Source organism: Penicillium vulpinum, assembly GCF_028829585.1.
Source record: "Penicillium vulpinum strain IBT 29486 chromosome Unknown utg000004l_segment0_segment0, whole genome shotgun sequence".
Lineage (NCBI taxonomy): Eukaryota > Fungi > Ascomycota > Eurotiomycetes > Eurotiales > Aspergillaceae > Penicillium > Penicillium vulpinum.
The window spans coordinates 2,446,237-2,469,061 of record NW_026643244.1 but is presented as its reverse complement, the minus strand read 5'-3'; the positions used below and the strand labels follow the sequence as shown (position 1 = coordinate 2,469,061).

At 42.0% G+C, this 22,825-nt stretch overlaps 3 protein-coding genes across 3 annotated transcripts; 2 read left to right on the top strand and 1 right to left on the bottom strand.

Annotated features, from left to right (window-relative positions):
* Window positions 1-78: 78 nt before the first annotated feature.
* On the top strand, window positions 79-827 carry N7479_009449 (uncharacterized protein; the record flags this gene model as incomplete). The annotated part of the gene is made up of 6 exons (XM_057257142.1): window positions 79-85; window positions 208-253; window positions 341-428; window positions 450-599; window positions 660-693; window positions 745-827. The coding sequence occupies 6 exons, from the start codon at window positions 79-81 to the stop codon at window positions 825-827; spliced, it is 408 nt and encodes a 135-aa protein (XP_057104600.1).
* Window positions 828-13,603: 12,776 nt separating this feature from the next.
* N7479_009448 (uncharacterized protein) lies at window positions 13,604-14,166 on the top strand (the record flags this gene model as incomplete). The annotated part of the gene is made up of 3 exons (XM_057257141.1): window positions 13,604-13,783; window positions 13,820-13,863; window positions 13,932-14,166. Coding segments are annotated over 3 exons (459 nt in total), but the record flags the coding sequence as incomplete, so codon positions are not given.
* Window positions 14,167-21,489: 7,323 nt separating this feature from the next.
* Window positions 21,490-22,576, bottom strand: N7479_009447 (WD40 repeat domain-containing protein; the record flags this gene model as incomplete). Its single annotated transcript, XM_057257140.1, has 4 exons — window positions 21,490-21,741; window positions 21,781-21,993; window positions 22,033-22,245; window positions 22,511-22,576. The coding sequence occupies 4 exons, from the start codon at window positions 22,574-22,576 to the stop codon at window positions 21,490-21,492; spliced, it is 744 nt and encodes a 247-aa protein (XP_057104598.1).
* Window positions 22,577-22,825: the final 249 nt, after the last annotated feature.

Below are 22,825 nucleotides of genomic sequence, written 5' to 3'. Positions count from 1 at the left end.
GCTTAGCCAGAGAAACGACTATAAGATTTAGCGCCGTCTGTTACGTCAGCGTTATTTATAGACTATTACACGCCTGAAATGATTGGTATAACTCGCACTAGTCGATAAATTTTTATTAATTAATAGGGAAAACAGGGCTCGATCCTTGTATAGTGTTCTAGGCTCTCTATCGGCCTGCGGTGATCGAAGCGCTAACTTAAAGCAAAGACTCGTGGTCGGAGTTCTACCCTATAGCTTTCACAGCAATAATTGAGTATTATATAGATTTACTCTTTACCCGTTTTTCTAGAGATATAATATCGTCGGTGGATTTACGGAAAGAGCAATTGATATCCTAAAGTGGGCAGCTATCCAGTATCAGGAGTAACAAAATTTGTTTATATTGTCTCTGTTATTCTACCCAGCACGTGTTAGTATACGGCTATACCGTATACGATCGATATATTTAGGTTTTTGGAACACCTACAAAAGGCTTTGAGTACCGCTTCGTTGTAAAAGGATATCTCTACTGCCTTTATCAACGGCCCTTAATTAGCGATATACTACCGCCAATTATAAGCCCCTTAATCCTTGCTATCGACGGCGGGGGTATAAGAGGGGTTATTCCTTTAGAATTTCTTTTTTTGATTTAAGAAAATTTAGGAGATTGCCCTTTATAGGACGTTGTTGATCTTGCTATTGGTATAAGTTCAGGTAAGTACGAAGTATATATTAAAGTGTAAATTATACGCTTATTGTGTCTAGGTGGTCTGATAGTCCTTAGACTATTTCTTATACGCTGGGATATTTCGTATTACGCTAAGATTTTTGACCAATTGGCAATCTAAATCTTCTAACAAAGACGCTAGTCGACTTTTCCTTGGCTCACTAGGCAGTCGATTATAGGTGATATAACGAGATAGATATAGTGGCTGCTTTATAATAGCTGTTATGATTCCTGTGTATTCGATACAGTGCTTAAAGATACTTTTGGTAAGAATCGGTGTGTTTTCGGTGTTTCTTCCGATAATCCTAGTGGGTCTTTGTATACGGGGTCGAAATTTGGAGTCGTGACTATAAGTATCTCTAAAGACACAGATACGTTTATTATAGGTAATTTCAATCAATCTTATATATCATATAATAATTATAGTAAGGGCTCGTTATTATAGAATTTACCGAACAAGATTTATTTGCTGACTCTATACCTACAGAGTACGACCTGCTGCGACCTTAAGACCTTGAATATAAACTAAAAGTGTAGGAAGCGTAAGATATAGTATATCTCTACTAGACTTCCGCACGACCCAGTTTGGGTCGAAGGTCTCGACCCAGAACCCAACCCAGTCTGGGTCTGGGTCGAAACCTCATAACCTAGGCCCAACCCAGACCCAGTGACTGGGGCCCCAGAAAACCCAGTATAGCCCCAGTTCGACCCAGTTTCTGCATAAATTATGGTATAAATATTTAAATAATATACTGTCATTTTCCCCTGTTATGGTTTCTACATCGAAATGCTACACTCTCTACCAACAAGGGAAAGGAAATTTTAAGAAATTACCTCGTTCTTCAAAGCAATATATCTGGTTCAAGATTAATTACTTCTTCAAATACTTTATTTTATATAGAAAGGTGGTATATATTGGCTGCTGGTTTTCTCAAGCGTACGATAGCATTCCATTCAAAATACAAAGTATACCCCAAGTTGTAGATATATATATTCAACATACATCAATATAATATATATTTTTATCTATAGAGTAAAATAATTTTTGAATTCATTTATTTCTCTTCTTCTGTTTAATTTTAGAGCTTATATAACTATAGATAGATATCTAGTAAACCTTTACATTCAAAACTACTTACTACCTCTTAATCTACTTGGTATATACGACTTGAAGGGAGGGTAGGAAGAAATATTTTGAGAAGGATTAATAGAACTGGGGTGGGAATTGGGGTTTAACTAGGGTTTTACTGGGTTTACTGGGTTCTTACCGGGTTAAATGGGTTCTTACTGGGTTCTTACTGGGTTAAATAGGTTATAACTGGGTCTTGACTGGGTTATCTTAGGGGTATTTCTTTAGACCTATATAATTTTAGTATAATAGACCAATCAACAAGAGTAGGATGATTTACTATATTTGATATATCAATATTCCTAGACACTTCTACAACTTTAGTGCATTTCTTCCTTTGTACGTTAAAGAATTTCTCCCCTTACATCCCTTTGTATATATTATATATCATTCTTATATTATGTCTCAAAGCCAACTTTCCGACTTTGCATCGTCGCTCTATAGTGGTGATCTTGACGATCTCTTATATATTTCAACTGGATAAGTCACACTATCCGCAAGTCAACACACAATCGACTCAAACTTCCGAAGACCAGATGATCCCCTCCTAATCCCCCCTTTATTGAAACGCGTTGGACCCGACCGTAGGAAAGGGTTTATTCTATACGATACAATGTTATATAACGATTTTGTGGACTAGTGGTTAGAGACTGACTACGGGAGGAAAAGCAAGCTTAAATAGGATTCGAACCGCTATACAGAGATCTAGAATAGCTACTATCAGGTAGCTCAGGGTATTGATAGCGCACCAAAGGTTATATATAAGCGCTGTGGGAAGATCCTAGAGTATCCTTATACACTAAGCCCGAACAGTACAGGCAAAGCGCAGTATTATAGCACATCAACTATCCAGAAACATCGGAAAACGGCTGGTTGTTTACGGTCGGAAAAGGGGAAGAAAGCAGAGATTACAAACTTCCTACAAAGAGAGGTATATTTTATATCATAAAACTAAGTAACTATACTAATTTATTATTATTCTAGGGAGAGGTTTCAGCAAGTATACCCTTCTTATAAGAAGATTGGGAGGAGGATCTCCTCCAATTTCTTACTCTTAACCGGCTCCTATTCTATCTGATCGAGCATCTATTATTCAAACGCATTATCAATAAAGCTCGTTCCGCCCTATCCCCTCCAGTGATCCTATCTGCCGATACCATCCGTCGCCGATTAGGTAGTCTAGTCAAAGACCGGTAGCAGCGTATCCTTCGTACGCTGCCTTCTGGCTCAAAGATATCCATTGCGCTTGACTGCTGGATATCTCTATTCTCGCAGGTATTTATGGCTATTACTGGCTATTTTATTGACAGTGATTGGGTATATCGTGAGGTACTACTTGGGTTTAAGCCGCTTTATAGTATATATACCGGCTCTTACCTAAGTAGTGTTCTTATAGAAACCCTAGTGGAGTACAATATTGAAGATAAAGTATTCGGGTTAACAACAGATAATGTATCAAACAACAAGACATTAGCTACTGCTCTCTAATAGGCTTTGTCAGATGATACTATTATCACCCGAATACCATGTCTTACCCACGTTATCCAGCTCAGCCTAAATCAGCTTCTTACTCGGATTAAGGTAGTTCTATTCAATGAATCAGCCGAGATAAGGTGGATAGAGAAGTAGTTAAGGCTAGCCCAAGAAAATACGAAGCAAAGTCAGATCTCCTCCACACTGAACAAAGTCCGTTATCTTGCGATTTACGTCAATATAAGTCCCCAGCGCAGAGAGACCTTTTACAATCTTCAGACAACTAATATCAAGATCGTTCCAATCTAAGATATAAAGACACGATGGAATTCTACGTTCCTTATGCTTCGCCGGGCAAAGAGGCTATATACTATCTTCTCTTTATTCTGTACAGAGTATGATTGTGAGGAGATACTACTCAGCGAGCAAGAGTGGCGTCAGATCGACTATCTTCTTTGTATCACCGAGCCCTTCTTTGATTATACAACACAGCTATCAAAGACTCGAGATATCACTGCCCACTATATGTTTAAGATCTACAACAAACTATTCGATTATCTTGAGCGATCACAGGCACAGCTACGCCGAAAGCGTGTCCTATAGAAGAAACAGATACTAGAGGCCCTTGAAGCTGGTCGGTCTAAGCTTAATGAGTATTACTCCTAAGCTGATGATCTTCGAGGGAATATCTATACAATCAGTACAATGCTTGCACCGGTGAACAAATTCAAATTCTTCCTCTCTAGTGATTGGGATCAGAAATAGCGAGATACCTATCGACTTACTTTTGAACAAGCCCTTATTCTATATTAAGCACAAGTTAGAACAAGCAGTCGTGATCTACAAAGCTATCTAACGATAGCCTATCTAAGCTCAAGGCTAGAGGAGATACTTAATAGAAGGGATATACAACCACGAGCCATTACTGATGAAATCAGTCAATATCTTGATAGCGGTAAGTAAATACAAAGAGTATATACAATAATAATACTAATATATATATAGATACTGTTTCTGTTAGGCCGCTTACTTTCTGGAAAGAGCACTAGGCTCGCTTTCCGGCTATTGCTGCCCTTGCGCGAGATACACTCTCATTTCCAGCAACTAGCGCAGGAGTTAAACGCCTCTTTAATACCGCTCGAGATATTTGTCACTATCGTTGTGGTAGAATAAAGAGTGAGACTGTCGAGGTATTAATGATATTTCTTTGTACAACGAAATTTGATATAGAGGAGCAGGAAGCAACACTTCTTGAGAAATTCTTCTCCCAGGATGAGCTTAAGGCGGCAAAAGAGGAGAGGGAAGAGAAGCTTAGTGAGATTGAGGTTGATCCAATTAGTGATACAGAGGAGCAGGAGGATGAACCGGAAGATAAACCAGGGGATGCAATTAAGGTTGTAATTGAGGATAGACCAGAGGATGTACCGGAGGAGAGGCCCTTACCTACAAGTGAACATGGTCGTCCTTGCTCGCTATCATTACCACCAACCTATACACAGACACGAGCATCAGGGAGAAAACGTAAAAGCAGGGAAGATGATTTATTTGAATACCATTAGCTTGCTTGACAAAGAATCCTCAATTATACGCATCTCTTTTACCCTTTTTACAAATAAAATTAGATATAATCAAGTAAAGCAAATACTCAAAATTACCGCGAATAAATGCATAAGTTATACATTTAGAATCCTTAGTATATTTGTTTAGTTTGTAACCCAGTTTGGGGCCCCAGACCCAGTACTGGGTTACCCAGTCCGACCCAGACCCAGTACTGGGTCGAAGGGTTCGACCCAAAACCCAACCCAGACTGGGTTGGGTCTGGGTTGGGTCTGGGTTTTACTGGGTCGTGCGGAAGACTAATCTCTACCAGGCTCCACTCTAGTACTAATATACTTTTTAGGGGAAGAGTAACAGCGGCCGCTCCCTTATAGGTATTCCGGTGGCTTATAATATAATTAGTGGAAAGTGCGAGCTAACGTTATTGGCTAGTTTTTTTACCCCTACAGACCTTAGAATCGGTACCTTTCAGGACGGTGGCCTAAAACACAACTTCGCGGGTGAAATCGCTCAGCAAATTTCCTATCAAATTTGGCTATATTCTAAAGGATCTACGCGAATAATATCACTTAGTACCGGAGCTGCGGAGCCTCAAAGCAATTATTCTACCCTATATTTCCGTTATATCTTTCGTGATAGATTTATACGTCGTGGATTTGATATATAGATATCTTCTATAGATACCGAAAGTGATTGGCGAAGAATAAAGAGCCGTATAAACGAAGTAAACCGACCAGATTACTATCGCTTAAATATAACTCTTAGGGCGCTCCCTAGCTATATTGATACTGTAGAGTCAATAGATAATTATCGAGACCTTATTTTGCTTCAATATAGAAGCGCTCGGATAGCCCGGGAAGCGGCGATCACCTTCCTAATCTCTCGATTTTACTTTGTTCTTAGTGGCGAAGGGGCAGATAACTCTACCGCGCTAAGTTAGTGTCGCGGTACTATACGGTGTAAAGGACCAGCTCGAAGCGTGATTATAGCGCTCCAAAGGCTCTACCCTTAGGGCCTCAGCTATACCTCGGATTGCGGGATAGTCGGTAGTTTTACCGGGCTTAATAGACTATATTTATCTTGTGGATACTATAGCTATCCAATTATATTCCTTATACGTTATATCGACAAGGTATTCAATATATATATCCGCGCAGATAATAAAAGTCAATAGAAAATCAATGGTTTTCCCACGACTTTATCGTCGCTGATTGCGAAGCAGGGATTAAACTTATTATTTGGCTAGGCTGACTATAGATACCCCAGTAGGGCTCTATACACAGCTTATAATATAGCGGAAGATAGAGTGCGAGTCAGGGCTTAAGATAGGCAGCGCAAGTGTGATTCGGCGGATTCTCGGAGCGAGAGACGAAAAAGGATTTGTAACTAGCGTATAGTATTATTTATTAATTTATATATTTTACGTCAATCTTCCTTTGTTCCCTTAATAAAAAAATTCTAAACTGTGACACACCCAATTAACAGCAATACGCTTTACACTATAGCTCCTAATCGCTTTAATCTACACAGAAAAGAACGAGCGAGATATCGAAAGAGAATAAGCACACTGTTATCTAAAGCGGATAAGCTGGCGAAGCTCTGTAGCGCTGATATTTATCTGATCATAAGCTATTCACGTGGCGCGACGGTTTATAACTCAGCGGAGAACCCTAATTAGCCTCCGCCAGATTTAACTCTCGTGTGTACTATTATTTCTTTATTATATCAACGCTTTGACTAATCAGCGTATAGGAGACCCAAATTCCGGGTATAAAAAGAGAATCCAAGAATAGTATAGCTGGTCCTTTAACCGACGCTGTTGTCGAAGAGTTGAAACGGCTCTGTGCGTACTTTACCTTACGGGAAAAGCTTTTGAAAGAGATATTGTCTAAGGAATCTATATAAAATAATCCAGGGTACGCAAGACATTGGGCTGATCTACGAGCCGTTTTCGGCTCGCTTATTTTTGGCAGATAGCAGTATATAAAAGTACACAATAATTGATATATCTTTTCAAACCCACACCTTTCCATAATCTAACCAAAATGCTCTCAATCAGTTATTTAAGATCGACCGAAGGGATATATTCTATCACAATTGGAATCATTATTGTATCTCTCATTCTCTATTATCTTGTTCGAAACGCCTTTTATTTTCTGTTATTCAAGTTTCGACGCTTCTTCTTGGTCCATGTGATCTATAGACGTAGTCTGTGGTCGATTCTAAGTTTTCAGCTGGCTATCGTAACTATATACGTTGCTGGAAATACTGTAAGCATATAATCTAGTTGGAGTTCACTCAGTATCTAATGCTATTCTGTAGTAAGCGAGCTGCAAAATTATCGCTTATCAATCTGATACCAATACTTATAGGAGGAGGCCACGAATATCGGGAATTCTAGTCCTATATATTGGAGAAAATAATCTCACTAATATATTTGGAGGTGTACAGTAGAATTCGAAAACAGTTTACAGTGATATTCGAAATCAGTTTTAACTCAATTCTTATACTCTTTATCTCCCAAGGACCCACCCACACTCTAGTCTATATTAGGAAATCAATCCGCCAACCTCACATATCTTTAACAAGTCAGTGCAAATTAAAGTAACCTCATCTCTTGACAATCCCATAACCCATCACAGCTACGCCACGAGGGCCGCCTAATACTGCAAATAGCAACAAGGCCACAACGGGCTTTACCAGGTGAGGCTCAAGGTTCACCATTCGGGTAGTTTAGAAGAACCTCAGGGATCAATCAACGTATATCTTTGTAGTAAATATAGCCTACCTATTGCTTTTCATTGCGAGGGGTCAGGGCAAATGAAATACATCCATTCATACGTCTATACCAGCGGCAACAACGTATATCATAAGTATATACGATATTGCACACTGAAACTTTCCACGGCATTCAAAGTTCAAAGTTAGACCGGCCCTAGTGCTTTCTGGTGCCCGGCCAGCGCCCACCTAACCATTTGCTCGGCCTCATCTGGCTTTCCTCAGGCTCTAAGCACTATCCCGAGGCATTGGGCAGCGTGGAGCGTTGCAATATAGTCCGGCCCTAGCGTTTTGTCGTACCTAGCTAGCGCCCACCTAATTATTTGCTCGGCCTCGTCTGGTTTTCCTTGGTCGCTGAATAATATCCCGAGGCAGAGCGCAGTGTCGAGAGTTAAAATATTGTCGATTCCTAGCGCTTTTCCGTACTCGGCCAGCGCCTACCTGAATATTCGCTCGGCCTCATTTAATTTACCTTGGTCACTAAGCACTATCGCGAGGGCTTAGGTAGCGTCAACGATTGAAATATGATCCAGGTCCAGCGTTTGCTTATACCCAAATAATGCCTGCATGATTGTTAGACTTCCGCAAAGCCCAACTTTGGGCCCAAGGTCCGGGCTCGAAACCCGACCCTCAACGAGCTGGGGGTCGAACTTTTTGGGCTCGACCCGGACCCCGGCTCGAAGGGGGGGGCTCGTCGGGCCCCCCCCCCCTGGGCTCGAAATTGCATAAACCATGGTCTTGGCGTTCATAAAATGGCTGAATCACCTAAATAAATGACAGTCTTTTACCTATGTTTTGGTTCAAATATAGAATTCTACTCCATTATCATAATCAGGAAGGTGAAATATTTGGAAATTCTAGTGAATAGATGTTTATCTTTGATATATTAGCATAATAACTAAGCTTTATAACTATATAGATCAATTTGTTAGAAATGTTCTACGCTTATGAGTTGATATATACTGAGATATATATTCTGTACTGGGAACCATGTATATCTTCATGGTCGAGTATCAATCTCAGATCAATACCAATTATAAGTGGCTTGACTTATTCAAATTTTATATAAAAAGAAAGTCTATGCCTTTATGATTTCTAGGAACATTTTAGATTGCTAGTCCTAATGGTTCTGGATAAGCTACCTATATTTAATAATTTCTCATGGCTAATCAGTTGAAATATTTTGAGGAAAATCAACTTCTAACGAGCTAGGAATAGGCCGGGAATGGGCTTTTTACGGGTTATTAGTGGGCTTTACGAGCTTTTCTCGAGCTTTACGGGCTCTTTTTCGAGCTTTATGGGCTTTTTTCGAGCTTTATAGGCTTTCTTCGAGCCGGTCCCACTTATTGTAGACAATTTAACTAATCATCTATTACTGTTATCACCCTCTATTTTGATCTATCGATTATTGATTTAACTAGCCAAGTAACACTTCTAGGTGGTCGAGCTTCTTGTAACGTATCAACACTCCTTTATGGATTCTCAAAAGCCCTTACAGTTATAGGTTTTATTAACTCTGCGATGTCCCAAAGTCAGCAGTCCGAGTTTACATCATCCTAATTCGGAGGTGACTACGATAACTTATCCTACCTTATACCCTCTAATTATCCAGCTACGCTATCGACAAGCTAACAGACTTTTGATGTCTCCGTACCGGCTTTTCTTCGACCAGACGACCCTCCCTTACTCCCCCAGCTTGAACGATTTGAACGTGTCGGACCCGATCGGAAAAGGTTATACTTCTTGTATAATAGAATGAATCACTAAGAATGGGTAGAGTGGTGGTTACAAACTGATTATGGATCAAAGGGTAAGGTCGTATAGCACTCAAATCATCTTTTATATGTCTGGGAGCACTTTACCCAGGTAGCCTATAGCAGCGATGGCAGCCCAAAGGTTATGTGTAAGTATTGCTCTGCGATCCTTGAGCATCCTTATACAGCCAAAAAAGATGCGAACGGGAAGGATACGCGTTATGGTACAACTACTATAACTAGGTATCTTCGGACTTCTACCTGTAAAAGGGCTATAAGTGGAGATCAGCAACGAGGGCGACTCGATAAGTTTATTCAGTCAACAGTATGGATATCCCTCTAGTACGGTTCGTACCACTAATATAATTAAAATAGGAAAATACCATCCGAGAGCTATTCTCCGAGGTAGCTTGGGAGGACAATCTGTTACAGTTTATCACGATCAATCGACTTCCCTTTCACCTTATCGAATATCCAACGTTTCGACGGATAATATTACAAGTACACTCGGCCCTAAGCCTACTATCTATCCCCTCTGCTGATACAGTTCGACGTCGACTATCTGCTCGTGTGAAAGAACGTCAACACTCTACACTCAAACTACTTCCAGTAGATGCAAAAATTTCAATTGCATTGGATTGCTGGACTTCACCATTCGGACAAGCATTTATGGCTATCACTGGCTATTTTATTGATATTGATTGGTCCTACCGGGAGGTGCTTCTTGGGTTTAAACCCCTCGAAGGTGCTCACACTGGTGCTAATCTAAGTGGTGTCCTCTTAGAGATACTTACTGATCACAACATCCAGGATCGTGTGTTTGGGTTAACCACGGATAATGCATCGAATAACAAGACCCTTATTAACTCGCTACAACAGGCATTGTCGAGCGATATTTATATTATCCGAATACCCTGTCTTGTATATGTTATCCAATTGAGTCTGAACCAACTTCTTGATCGCTTAAAAGCAGTCCCTCTAAATGATACTGCTGAGACCAAATGGTCTAATCGCCAATCAATACTCGCGAAAGCAAATGCCCAAAGCAAAAATCGCAGTATATCTCATACTTTGAACAAGGTACAGTATCTTGCTGTTTATATCCGGGCTAGTCCCCAACGTCGCGAAGCTTTTGTCAGTCTTCAGCCCTCAGAGCAGGCACTTATGCCACTTCAGGATGTGAAGACTAGGTGGAACTCAACGTTTCTTATGCTTCGCCGGGCAAAGAGGCTCCGTGATTTCCTTGGTACATTCTGTACAGACTATAACTGCGAGGAGATAGCACTTAACAACGACGAATAGCGTCAGATCGATTACCTTCTTTGTCTCACAAAGCCATTCTACGAATACACTCTTGCGCTTTCAAAGACTCGAGATGTGACTGCATATCTAGTATTCCAGATCTACAATATATTGTTTGAGCACCTTAAGAAGTCTATCAAGCAGCTTCAACGAAAGCGTGTCCCATGGAAACAACAGATACTTTCCTCCCTTGAGGCTGGCCGATTGAAGCTTGATGAGTACTATTCGCAGACAGATCATGATCGTGATCACCTTTATACGATTAGTACTATGCTGGCGCCAGATAACAGGTTCCAATTCTTTCTCTCCGATAATTGGACGAAGGAATGGCGTGATAAATATCGAGCCTCATTCCAAGATACTCTCTTACCTTACTAAGAGCGTTATACTACTAGTCAAGGCCTACCAGTCTCCTCTCCTAGATTAAGGCCAAGCACAGCTCTTTATAATCTGCTTCGCCCAAAGAAACCTAAAGCGAAGCCGGTTAGTGACGAGATAACCCAGTATCTTGATGGTGGTAAGTTATACTCTTCTTCTGATCTTATTTCGATGAATATTCGTTACTAATTCTATATAGATATTGTTGATTCTGAGCCGCTGCCCTTTTGGCGAGAGAACCACGGTCGCTTTCCTGCGATTGCTTCGCTTACGCGGGATATTCTTGCAATTCCAGCAACTGGTGCAGGTGTAGAACGATTATTCAACACTGCTCGCGATATTTGCTATTATCGCCGCGGTCGTATGAAGTCTGAGACTATTGAAGAGTTGATGCTATTTCTTTGTTCTTCAAGATTTGACCTTGAATTATATAAGGCAAAAGAGCTTGAACGATTCTTCTCTTTGAATGAGATCGAAGCATTAAGAGAGGAAAAGGACGATAAGCTTGATAATGTTGAATTTGAACAGATTAGTGATACAGAAGAACAGCCTGAGAGCTCGGGGGGTTTGATTGATGTTGATGATGATAATACTGGTGATGATGATGCTGGCGATCCTCCATTGCCAATTTATAGTACTCAGCCACGTATGTCAGGGAGGAAAAGGAAGCATATAGAGGATGATATGTATCAGTCTCATTAGTTTACACTGGATTTAATTATAATACATTGATATATGCGTGAACGAATCAACGATTTATTGAATTTGAAGTGAACGATGTAATCGAAATACTCAAAATTACTGGGAATTCCTGCATTATTTGTGCAGTCACGAGAAATTGGTATGTTTGCACTGTTTAGTCGTAGGGGGGGGCTCGGGGGCCCCCCCCTTCGAGCTGTGGGCCCAAGCCTAAAGCCCGAAACTCGCTGTGGGCTTTGACCTTAGGCTCGAAACCCGACCCTTTTGAGGGTCGGGTCGGGTCGGGTTTCGGGCTTTTCGAGCTTTGCGGAAGTCTAATGATTGTTTGGTCAACAGCGGTAAGCCGAGTTTATTATATCGGTAGTTGAGGCTTTGTCGGGGCGATTATAGGAAATTGTTGTCTAGGTAGCCCGGGCCTAGTATACTGGAATTGTTTGTAGAGGTAAAAAAATCTCACCGCAAGATTTTATGACTTATCACAGACGCACCAAGAACCTAACGCGCTCTTACAGGCATACATCGACGATTGATTGGTCAATAAGAGGTGATTGCTCATATATTAGAATACCTCTATATGATATAAATGTCTCCACGTAATATAAATGCTGAGAGGAACCCTTGGTGTGTACCGAGAGGGAATTAACGCCCGGCGAATTGATACACCTCCACCCCTAGAGACCACCACTGACCTCACTAAGGAACAAGAGCTATAATTGACAGTCGGAAATAAGACTAGAGACTTCTTTACCTCTTCAGACCTAGCCGGCCGAGTAGACCATACCAACTCCTAGACTGCGACATTACCCATCTATAGGCACTAGGAAGTGTCCACGGCCCGTGGGCATTACGAAAATTGACGCCCATCGCCTATCATTATACAATATTAAGACGCTAAAAGTGTGTCCACTTTAATAGGCATTGTCGCAGTCTACCAACTCCCATAGGACCAAAAAAAGGTTGGTCCTATATCCTAGTCTCACGCGAGCATAACTTTGCTAAGGATTTTCTATTTCGGCTGTATAAATCTGCTAGGTAATCAGGTAAATCTTTGATTAGTTATAGAAAGAATTTCTATATAACTTGTATAAGTCACGTTTTTCTGTATATTTGCATTTTTTACAGTCCCATAGGAGCGGACTAGTATATCACTCTATATCTTGGCACTCCTATACAAGGCTGGCGGAAATATATCCGAACAAGGACTAGTGCGCCTAAGGTAGGGCCTCGGGTGGGAAAGAGAGTGAGAACTGAGTTAAAACTGATTTCGAATATTACTGTACCCCTTCGGCACATACACTTTGCTCTCGGCCTATAATCAAAACGGGTAGATACCAAATTTAGCTAAGCCGTAAAAAAGGGCCCTTTCTGAATGGTCACAAACTTACCGCCCACTCTAAAACGGATTAACCTTGTTTCGGTTACACGCCGAGAAACACAGTGTATAAAGGGGGAGGAATTCTTTGACTTCATATTAGAAAATTGAAGGATGACTTAAAGCTACCGTAAAACAAAAAGGGGAAATACTTATAATGCAAGAAACCGCCTCAAGTGTGGAAAAAGGGAGATAGTAAAGTGTCGCTTTCAAACACATTATCATTTACTCCTAGCAAAGGAACAAGTTGTCTGACTTAAACCAAGTTCTGGTTTATATATCGTGCCGTTTTAGTATCCAAGCTATCGAGCAGATAAAAGGATTGAACAATTTGCTCTCGAAAGAGCAATATAGAAAATCTAAGTCCTCTTACTTTTGACAATATAATATCCTATAATAATTTCTATCAGACTCGCTATATACGGATAGTTATTGATTCAGATCAATTACTATAGGAATACAATATTCTTGCCAGTTTAGCACACTGGATATTGCTTACGGGATATCTGGTTATTCCCGGAACATTTATATTATTGCAGAAGTCAGATACACTGAAACAAGGGCTGTTAAAAGATAAAACTGGGGAGGCTATTCTGAACACTATACAGAATCCACCGCTACTAGCCACAGCTAGTGTCTTCTTTATGATTGGTTGTGCTATTATATCATAGCTATATTGGCGATTCCAACAAAACTACATTTGGCTTGTAAATAGGTTATTTATATAGGTGTTTAAATTATATATATACCAGTCAAGCAGTTCTAATATCTATCTACTGCAAGTCCAACTCTCCCCAATACCCTAGCGGGGCTTCTAATAACTATCGTCAATATATACACAGCAAAAGACGGCGATTGGTCAATTATAGCGCTTTTGACTTTCGTAGCTTCAAGTCTGTCTGTGGCCTCCTCTGCTTTTCTTATATATATATATAAGTTTAGAAAGCTTAAGATGGTTATAGAAGAACATCATCGTGAGATTGAAGCTCAGATTAACAGGGTTAATACAATAGGGTAGGATAATAGCAAAATAATTGAGGCTACGTGCAGTATATCCCAAAACTAGCGCGACTACTTTACGGTGCTAAAGATTCCTTGTAAGGTATATAGATTATTGTATATATATATTATAAAAAGCGGTCTAGATATGGTGTGCCGGCTTAAGAGACTAAAATAGCTCGCACATTAACGTAGCATCGATTGAATTATAGTTTTTCCTTCGTAGGTTCTAATTTTAGTACAACATTCTATATCTTCGTCAAAGCGAAAAACTTTCGACCTTATCCATTAGAATAGGAGAATACTGTATAGGAGTCTGATTAGATTTTTGCAAAGTCCTACAGTAACAGATGGCACTAGCTAATAAGCTTGAGCTGGTGATGAAGATTCGAAATCGATGAGAAGCCATTCTTGGCATACAGGGCCGCTCGAAATCAGCTTCATCTTTGTTTTCTTTTCTTTTCTTTTCTGAACTTTATTCTGAAACACGCTAGTCCCCCTTTGGTTTAGTCTATTAATGGGTCTTGAAATATTTCGTAAGGATAAATTACAAGTATGCGGAGCTGTAACCTTTCTGAAACACAGTACAATCGTTACGCTACGGTTGACCACAAGGTTCGTCACTTTGATTAGAGCGTTGGTCTTCTGCGGCATCTTCGAGGAAGATAGCGCTAAGTTCACGTATTGGACTCCTAAATAATGTAAATGGAAAGACACATCATCTCTCAAGGTGATCATAAGGGAATATAATCAAGGCGGGCGATTTCTGTCTCGAATCAGATCACCTGATAGCGGGGTAGACTAGGGATTGGGAGATCCAAGCGTGGATTTGAGCCTCCTCAAAACTCTTACGCAACGGCCATAGCAACTACGATTTCCCAAGGCGAAAAAAGCTCTAGTTTTCAGGCAGGGGTGATAAACGGCAACATTGGAAATATCACTATTGGTAAGCAGTAAGAAATAGATATGACTGTAATCTACGGCTAGTAATAGTGATCGGCTTCAGTACAATCCGAAACGCTGAATCAAGAATATCTTCGTGATTTGCATACCACCAACCCTATCGATAATAAAAAACGTATCAAAAATGACAAGGGCGGGCTACTCAAAGACTCATATCGCTGGATTCTAGACAACAAAGAGTTCAAACAATGGCAAGACAGCGAGAGAAATCGCCTTCTCTGGATCAAGGGTGATCCTAGTAAAGGCAAGACGATACTCCTCTGTGGTGTCATCGAAGAGCTAACGGGATTGTATAGGGATAATACGAGTATCTCGTTCTTTTTCTGTCAGGCTACCGATATACGGATCAACAGTGCTACATCTATCCTGAGGGGTTTGATATATTTACTTATCAAGAAGAACCCATCTCTTCTCCACTATATACGAACTCGGTACGACTATACAGGAAAGACTGTCTTTGAGGATATCAATGTATAGAGCGCACTGTCAACAATCTTCAGGGATATTCTAAACGACCCGAAACTGCAGATAACTTATTTGGTAATCGATACCTTAGATAAGTGTACCAGTGGGCTCCGTACCCTTCTAGACTTAATTGTCTAGGAATCCTCAGTCAATCCACAGATAAAGTGGGTTGTTTCTAGCCGCAACTAGCCTGAAATCACTGAGCGACTTGAAATTACTACCCAGCTAGCTCCAATCTCATTAGAGCTGAACGAGGCGTCTATGTCTGAAGCAGTGAATCAATTTATTCAGTATAAAGTTGACGAATTAGCCAAAGCGAAAAGTTACAGCGAAAAAACTCGCGACGGTATTCAATCCTACCTATCGTCAAACTCGCAAGGTACCTTCCTCTGGGTGGCCTTAGTGTATCAGAATCTCGAAAAGATACAATTCAATGTACTGAAGAAGCTAAAATTATTTCCTCCTAGGTTAGAGGCTCTATATAGTCGAATGATTAGCCAGGTTTGCGAATCTGAAGATACCGAGCTCTGCAAGAAGATACTGGCAATTATATCAACAGTTTTTCGGCCTATTACGCTACACGAACTAACTTCATTTATTAAACTACCGGATAAAGTTTACGATAATCTTGTTTCTCTTGAAGAGATAATCGCAATCTGTGGATCTTTTTTCACGTTACGGGAACATACTATTATATTTGTTCATCAGTCTGCAAAGGAATTTTTACTCAAGGAAGCACTCAGTGAGATACTTCCTAAAGGTATAGAGGCTGAACACGACATAATATTTGTACGATCTCTCGACGTTATTTTCAAGACACTTCAACGGGATATCTAGAATATCAAATCACCTGGAATCCACACGAAGGATATCTGCAAACCTAGCCCAAATCCACTAGCAGCGGTGGAATACTTATATATCTACTGGATGGACTATCTTGAAGCTAGACTACTTAATGAAGCTTATAAGCTGGGAGTTTGTGACAGAGGTCGCGTGGATACGTTTCTGCAGCAGAAACTCCTCCACTAGCTCGAAGCTCTTAGTATTTTGGGAAGTGTTTCGGATAGCATCCAAGTGATACAAAAGCTCGAGATATTGATTGAGGTGAGTGGTAAAAATATTATAGAGATGATCTTTTCTTCTGACAAGGGGGGCACTTAAACAGGAGAGAAAAGAGTCAGGTATACTTTTGAATCGAGCTCGAGACACCTCTAGGTTTATTCGATATCATAGAACAGCGATAGAAAGCAGCCCTCTGCAAGTATATTACTCGCCTCTTATATTTAGCCCATTAATAAGTCTCACAAGGTTGTCCTTTCAGGATCAAAGACCAGAATGGGTTCTGAATAATCCTGTAAAGACAGAAGAATAGAGTCCCTGTTTTCAAACTTTTGAGGGTCATAGTGATAGGGTCACGTCGGTTACCTAGTCGCCAGATAGAAGCCGACTCGCATCAGCATCTCACGATAAGACAGTCAGAATCTGGGATCCGGCTACCGGCCAGAGCATATCAACTCTCGATAAGCATAGTGGTACGGTCATATCAATATCCTGGTCGCCAGATAGAAGCCGACTCGCATCGGCGTCAGGTAATAAGACAGTTAGGATCTAGGATCCGGCTACCGGCCAGAGTATATCAACTCTCGATAAGCATAGTGGTACGGTTATATCAATTTCCTGGTCGCCAGATAGAAGCCGACTCGTATCGGCGTCAGATAATAAGACAGTCAGGATCTAGGATCGGGCTACCAGTCAGAGTATTTCAACCCTTAAGGGGTATATTGGTTCGGTTATATCGATTGCCTAGTCGCCAGATAGAAGCTAACTCGTATCGGCGTCAAATAATAAGACAGTAAGGATCTAGGATCCGGTTACCAGCGAGAATATATCAACTCTTGATAGGCATGGTAGTGAGATAATTTCGATTGCCTGGTCGCTAGATAGAAGCAGACTCGTATCAGCGTCTAATGATAACACAGCCAGGACCTGGGATCCGGCTACCCGCCAGGCTTTATTAATCCTTGAGGGGCACAGCGCCTGGGTTAACTCGATTGCCTGGTCGCCGGATAGAAGCAGACTTGCATCGGTATCAGAAGATAAAACAGCCAGGGTCTAGGATCCGGCTACCGGCCAGAGTATATCAACTCTCGGTAGGAATAGTGGTTCGCTCTGGTCGATTGCCTGGTCTCCAGATAGATACCGACTCGCATTAGTATCTGGTGATAGGATAGTCAGGATCTGGGATCCGGCTACTGGCCAGAGTATATCAACTCTCGATAAGCATAGTGAGGAGATCATATCGATTGTATGGTCGCCAGATAGAAGTCAAATTGTATCAGCGTCTTATAATAACACTGTTAGAATCTAGAATCCGGCTACTAGCCAGAGTATATCAACTCTCGATAGGTATATTGGCTCGGTTATATCGATTGCCTGGTCGCCAGACGGAAACCGACTCGCGTCAGCGTCTGTGGATAAGACAGTCAGGATTTGGGATCTAGCTACCGGCCAGAATATAATAACCCTCGATAAGTATAGTGGTACAGTTATATCGATTGCCTGGTCGCCAGATAGAAGCCGACTCGTATTAGCGTCTGTTTATAGGACAGTCAGGATCTAGGATCCGGCTACCGGCCAGAGTATATCAACTCTCAATAGGTATAGTAATTCGGTTATATCGATTGCCTAGTCGCTAGATAGAAGCCAACTCGTATCAGCGTCTTGTGATAAAACAGTTAGGACCTAGGATCCGGTTACCGGCCAGAGTATATTAACCTTCGAGGGGCATAGTGATTGGGTCTGGTCGATTGCCTGGTCGCCAGATAGAAGCAGACTCGCATCAGCGTCAAGGGATAAAACAGTCAGGATCTAGGATCCGGCTAGTGGCCAGAGTAAATCAAATCTTCTTCTTGCCTTCATCGACTCTCTTCAATTCGAGAACGATAATATCAATCTTCTGCGCACAAATAACGGTATATATAATATAGGCTCAAAAGGTCCGATAACGCCTATATCGGACGACTCTATCTTACCGCTTAAGCAGTATAGATACGGATTAAGCCAGGAAAGTTCCTGGATTACCTATAATAGTCTTAACCTACTATAGCTGCCTCCGGATTATCGCCCTTCACGTTCCTTCTATTTTGCCAAACAGACAAACACATTGGCAATCTGCTCATCGAGTCGTCTCATATTCCTTATATTTTCACAACAGAATCCCATTTCTAGCCTTTAATCGGACATTTTATAAACCGAGATTTACATTTGCATCGTTATCTAACTATTGCTCCTCGTAAGTGCCGGTGATTACTCAATATACAAAATAACAAAGTTTAGGATCACTCAATCACCCTTAACGATCACACTTTATATTACGCAACTAAGTTTTCTATTCGAAGAACTACTCTTTATTAATCATTCTGATCCGTAAATACATTGAACAGCTACTCAGTCAAATATATATACAGGTAATATTCAAGAGCACAGTATATAATTCTAAGGTCAAACATATCGGTCTGCTTCCTATTGTTCGCAGTGAGCAACACCCGCAACTTTCGGATCGCCAAGACAAAATAGCTTCCCAGGAGCCGCAGTGCCCCTCAGTCACGTGCATTTCCCAATACCCCAGCTCCCCCCAGTATTCAATCAAAAATCATTTCGTCCGCTCCCTGATCAGAGGGGTGAGTGAGCAGGGTAAGTATAGAGAAAACCGCTCTCTACCGTTATACCAACGCAATAATAGTCAACCTCCAGCGACTCCGCGCAAATGGCGCCTCGGCTCCCCCCCTCCAAACTGGAGATAATTCGTGACATAATATATAGCGGATCCTTGAATACATCACAGATAGCCGCGGCTGCTGAGTGTAGCCAGCGCTCTATAATCAGTATTCGTAACAACCTTCGCCTGTTCGGCAATATCAGAGCTCCATCAACTCGCGTCGGTCGGCGACGTAGCATTACACCGCCAATAATACAGACTCTCTATAACTATCTTCTCGAGAAGCCCGGATTATATATAGATAAGATAGTTCTGTTTCTATAGGATAAGTTTTATACTTGGGTGACAAACTCGAGTCTCAAGCGGGCTCTTATCTCGGTCGGCTGGTCGAAGAAGGTGGCTCGACAGAGAGCAAAGGAACAGAATACTGATTTGCGCGATTACTCTCTCCACAATATATCGGAGTTTAAGTTATACCATCTGGTATATATAGATAAGTCGGGATGTGATAAAAGGATTGGTTGCAGACGTACTGGGTGGTATCCGCTAGGCCAGACGCTATTACAGATCTCTAAATTTCATCGCGACCAGCGATACCAGATCTTGCCTGCGTACACATAAGACGGCATTGTGCTTTCTCGTGTATTTCAAGGCTCAACTGATTCGGCTGTGTTCGAAGATTTTATCGAGCAGCTCCTTCAGCACTGTGGAAGGTAGCCGGAACCGAAATCCGTGATTATCATGGACAATGCATCCTTCCACCATTCTGACCAAATCAAAAAGATATATACCGATACTGGAGTAAAGCTGATATATTTACCACCTTATTCGCCTGATTTAAATCCTATCGAGGAGTTTTTCTCGGAGCTAAAGGCGTTTATCAGGCGTCACTGGCGAAAGTATAAACAGAGCCCGGAGCAGGGGTTCGATACTTTCCTTGAGGGATATATCGAGGCTGTAGGATCTCGGGAACAAAGTGCGATCGGCCATTTCCGGCATACTGGCGTAGTCGTCGAAGACCAGCCTAGAGCCACAGTATCCAGAGTATAGTACAGTCGTTCTCGAAATCGGCTTGACAGATACACTCTTCGTCACTCTTTCTAGCCCCACCGCCGAGGCCTTAGCGCAGATCAATTATTGAGCGGGCCGCATTAAATTGAGGGATACCTTAAGAGGCCCTTAGTATAGTATTGTATCTTACTCGTAAGATTACACAATATATACAAGAATTCAGTGGAATTCTATAGAAGCCGATAGTGGGCTTCGCTTCTGGAAATTATACGGAGGGGGCCGCCTCGCACCTAGTTCCTAGACGATCTGCCAGGTAACTGGTGCTACGTGGACTGTAAGTACAAATAGATAAGCAAACAGGGCCTGCTCCTACAGCTACGGTATCATACGGACTCCAGATACTGAGGGTGTAGTCGTTGCCAGATTAGTCCGTCCAGCGCGTTTCGTCTTATATCCTACTACTCTCGGATAACTAATACTAACACAGCAGCTTTACAACGTTTATTATCCAGCCGCGCTAAGTCCAGGGCGCTACTGTGTCGAGAATTGGGCAAAATTTCCATGGCTCTAATTTAAGAGATAATACGAGCTATATCATCAAAAATATAAATTCTTGGGCCCAAATTCAGAGTTGACATTAACCTAGATTATATCAGAATACTGCGTAGGGAAGTCTATAGTTACAGTACGTAGCGATTTCTTAACTAAGCAGCCTCTGTGGCAAAACCTAGCTAGTCACATAGATTGTCGACTCTATTAGTTATTACTGGAACTTTATAGAATATTCCTCAAAGAGGATAGAGTCGTATAAATTCTTATCTTCTCCCAGACCCTTCTTTTATAAAGAGATTAGAAAATAAAGGAAAGAGCGGAAACAAAAATCATTAACTCCTACATACGAAACTCGACAAACGAAATCCGCCCTGATACGTGTCCTAGGGCAAGTACATTACCGTTAATCTTGAAACAGCTAGGCCGAGACTCGATAGGAAGCTATAGAACCCTTTTACCATTCAATATTATCCATTGCTTGTGCTCAATAGAGATATCCAGAGTCGCATAAGGCGGATAAGACGTAGGAATAACACACCTAGATTGAATATAAAGGGCGCCTAAGTTGGTGTGGAGGTATAAACCGTTATAGGAAAATTGGAGCGTAGTGACCATTTCTTCAACTTCGAGGGTCTAGGTAAGCGCGCCCGTCGCCGGGTCCCAGAGCCGCACTGTCTTATCATCAGAGCCGGACGCCAGCAGGCGGCCGTCGGGCGAGAAGGCCACCGATCGAACCGGTCCGGAATGGCCTTTGAGGGTCTGGGTGAGCGCGCCCGTCGCTAGGTCCCAGAGCCGCACTGTCTTGTTATAAGAGCCGGACGCCAGCAGGCGGCCGTCGGGCGAGAAGGCCACCGATCCAACTGATCTAGAATGGCCTTCGAGGGTCTAGGTAAGCGCGCCCGTCGCTGGGTCCCAGAGCCGCACTGTCTCATTATAAGAGCCGGACGCCAGTAGGCGGCCGTCGGGCGAGAAGGCTACCGATCCAACTGATCTAGAATGGCCTTCGAGGGTCTGGGTAAGCGCGCCCGTCGCTAGGTCCCAGAGCCGCACTGTCTTATTATAAGAGCCGGAAGCCAGTAGGCGGCCGTTAGGCGAGAAGGCCACCGATCGAACCGGGCTAGAATGGCCTTCGAGGGTCTAGGTAAGCGCGCCTATCGCCGGGTCCTAGAGCCGCACTGTCTCATCATTAGAGCCGGAAGCCAGTAGGCGGCCGTCGGACGAGAAGGCTACCGATCCAACCGAGCTGGAATGGCCTTCGAGGGTCTGGGTGAGCGCGCCCGTCGCTGGGTCCCAGAGCCGCACTGTCTCATTATTAGAGCCGGACGCCAGTAGGCGGCCGTCGGACGAGAAGGCCACCGATCGAACCCAGCTGGAATGGCCTTCGAGGGTCTAGGTAAGCGCGTTCCATCCTTCCTCAACTTATAGTAACTGATATATCCAAGTAGGAAGCGACCGCTTAAACTCTCTACGGATTATCCCCGTTCGGGGTGCAAATATAAGTCCTGCACAATAAACTTAAAGGGGGGCCTAATCAACTATCTAGCGATTTTTCAGAATAAAGCGCTTTGCATCGTAAAGGAAATCCGAAATCAGGGAAGAGTCGTTACCCTAAGGCTGTTAGTATATACCATATATAATTATCTTCGGAACTTACCGATATAGACATTTGGAGGCGATCAAGAATACCTAATACTTCTGACGTAAAGCCCAGTAGGCTCATTGCTTCCACCCAGTGCAAAAAGTGCACCTAGAGAAATAAATAAGTATTGTGCATCATACCAGACAAGTCCGTGTATTGTAACAAATAATACACCCAGTATTGACAGGCGTATTTCAGTTAGGGAGGTATATAATGCTGAATCGAATCATCGCTAATCTTATTCCTTTACGTGCCTTCGCTTAGCAGTTTGCAGATGTTTTTCTCTAGGCTGTCCTGCATAATCTGACGGTATCGTTCTGCAAGACACTG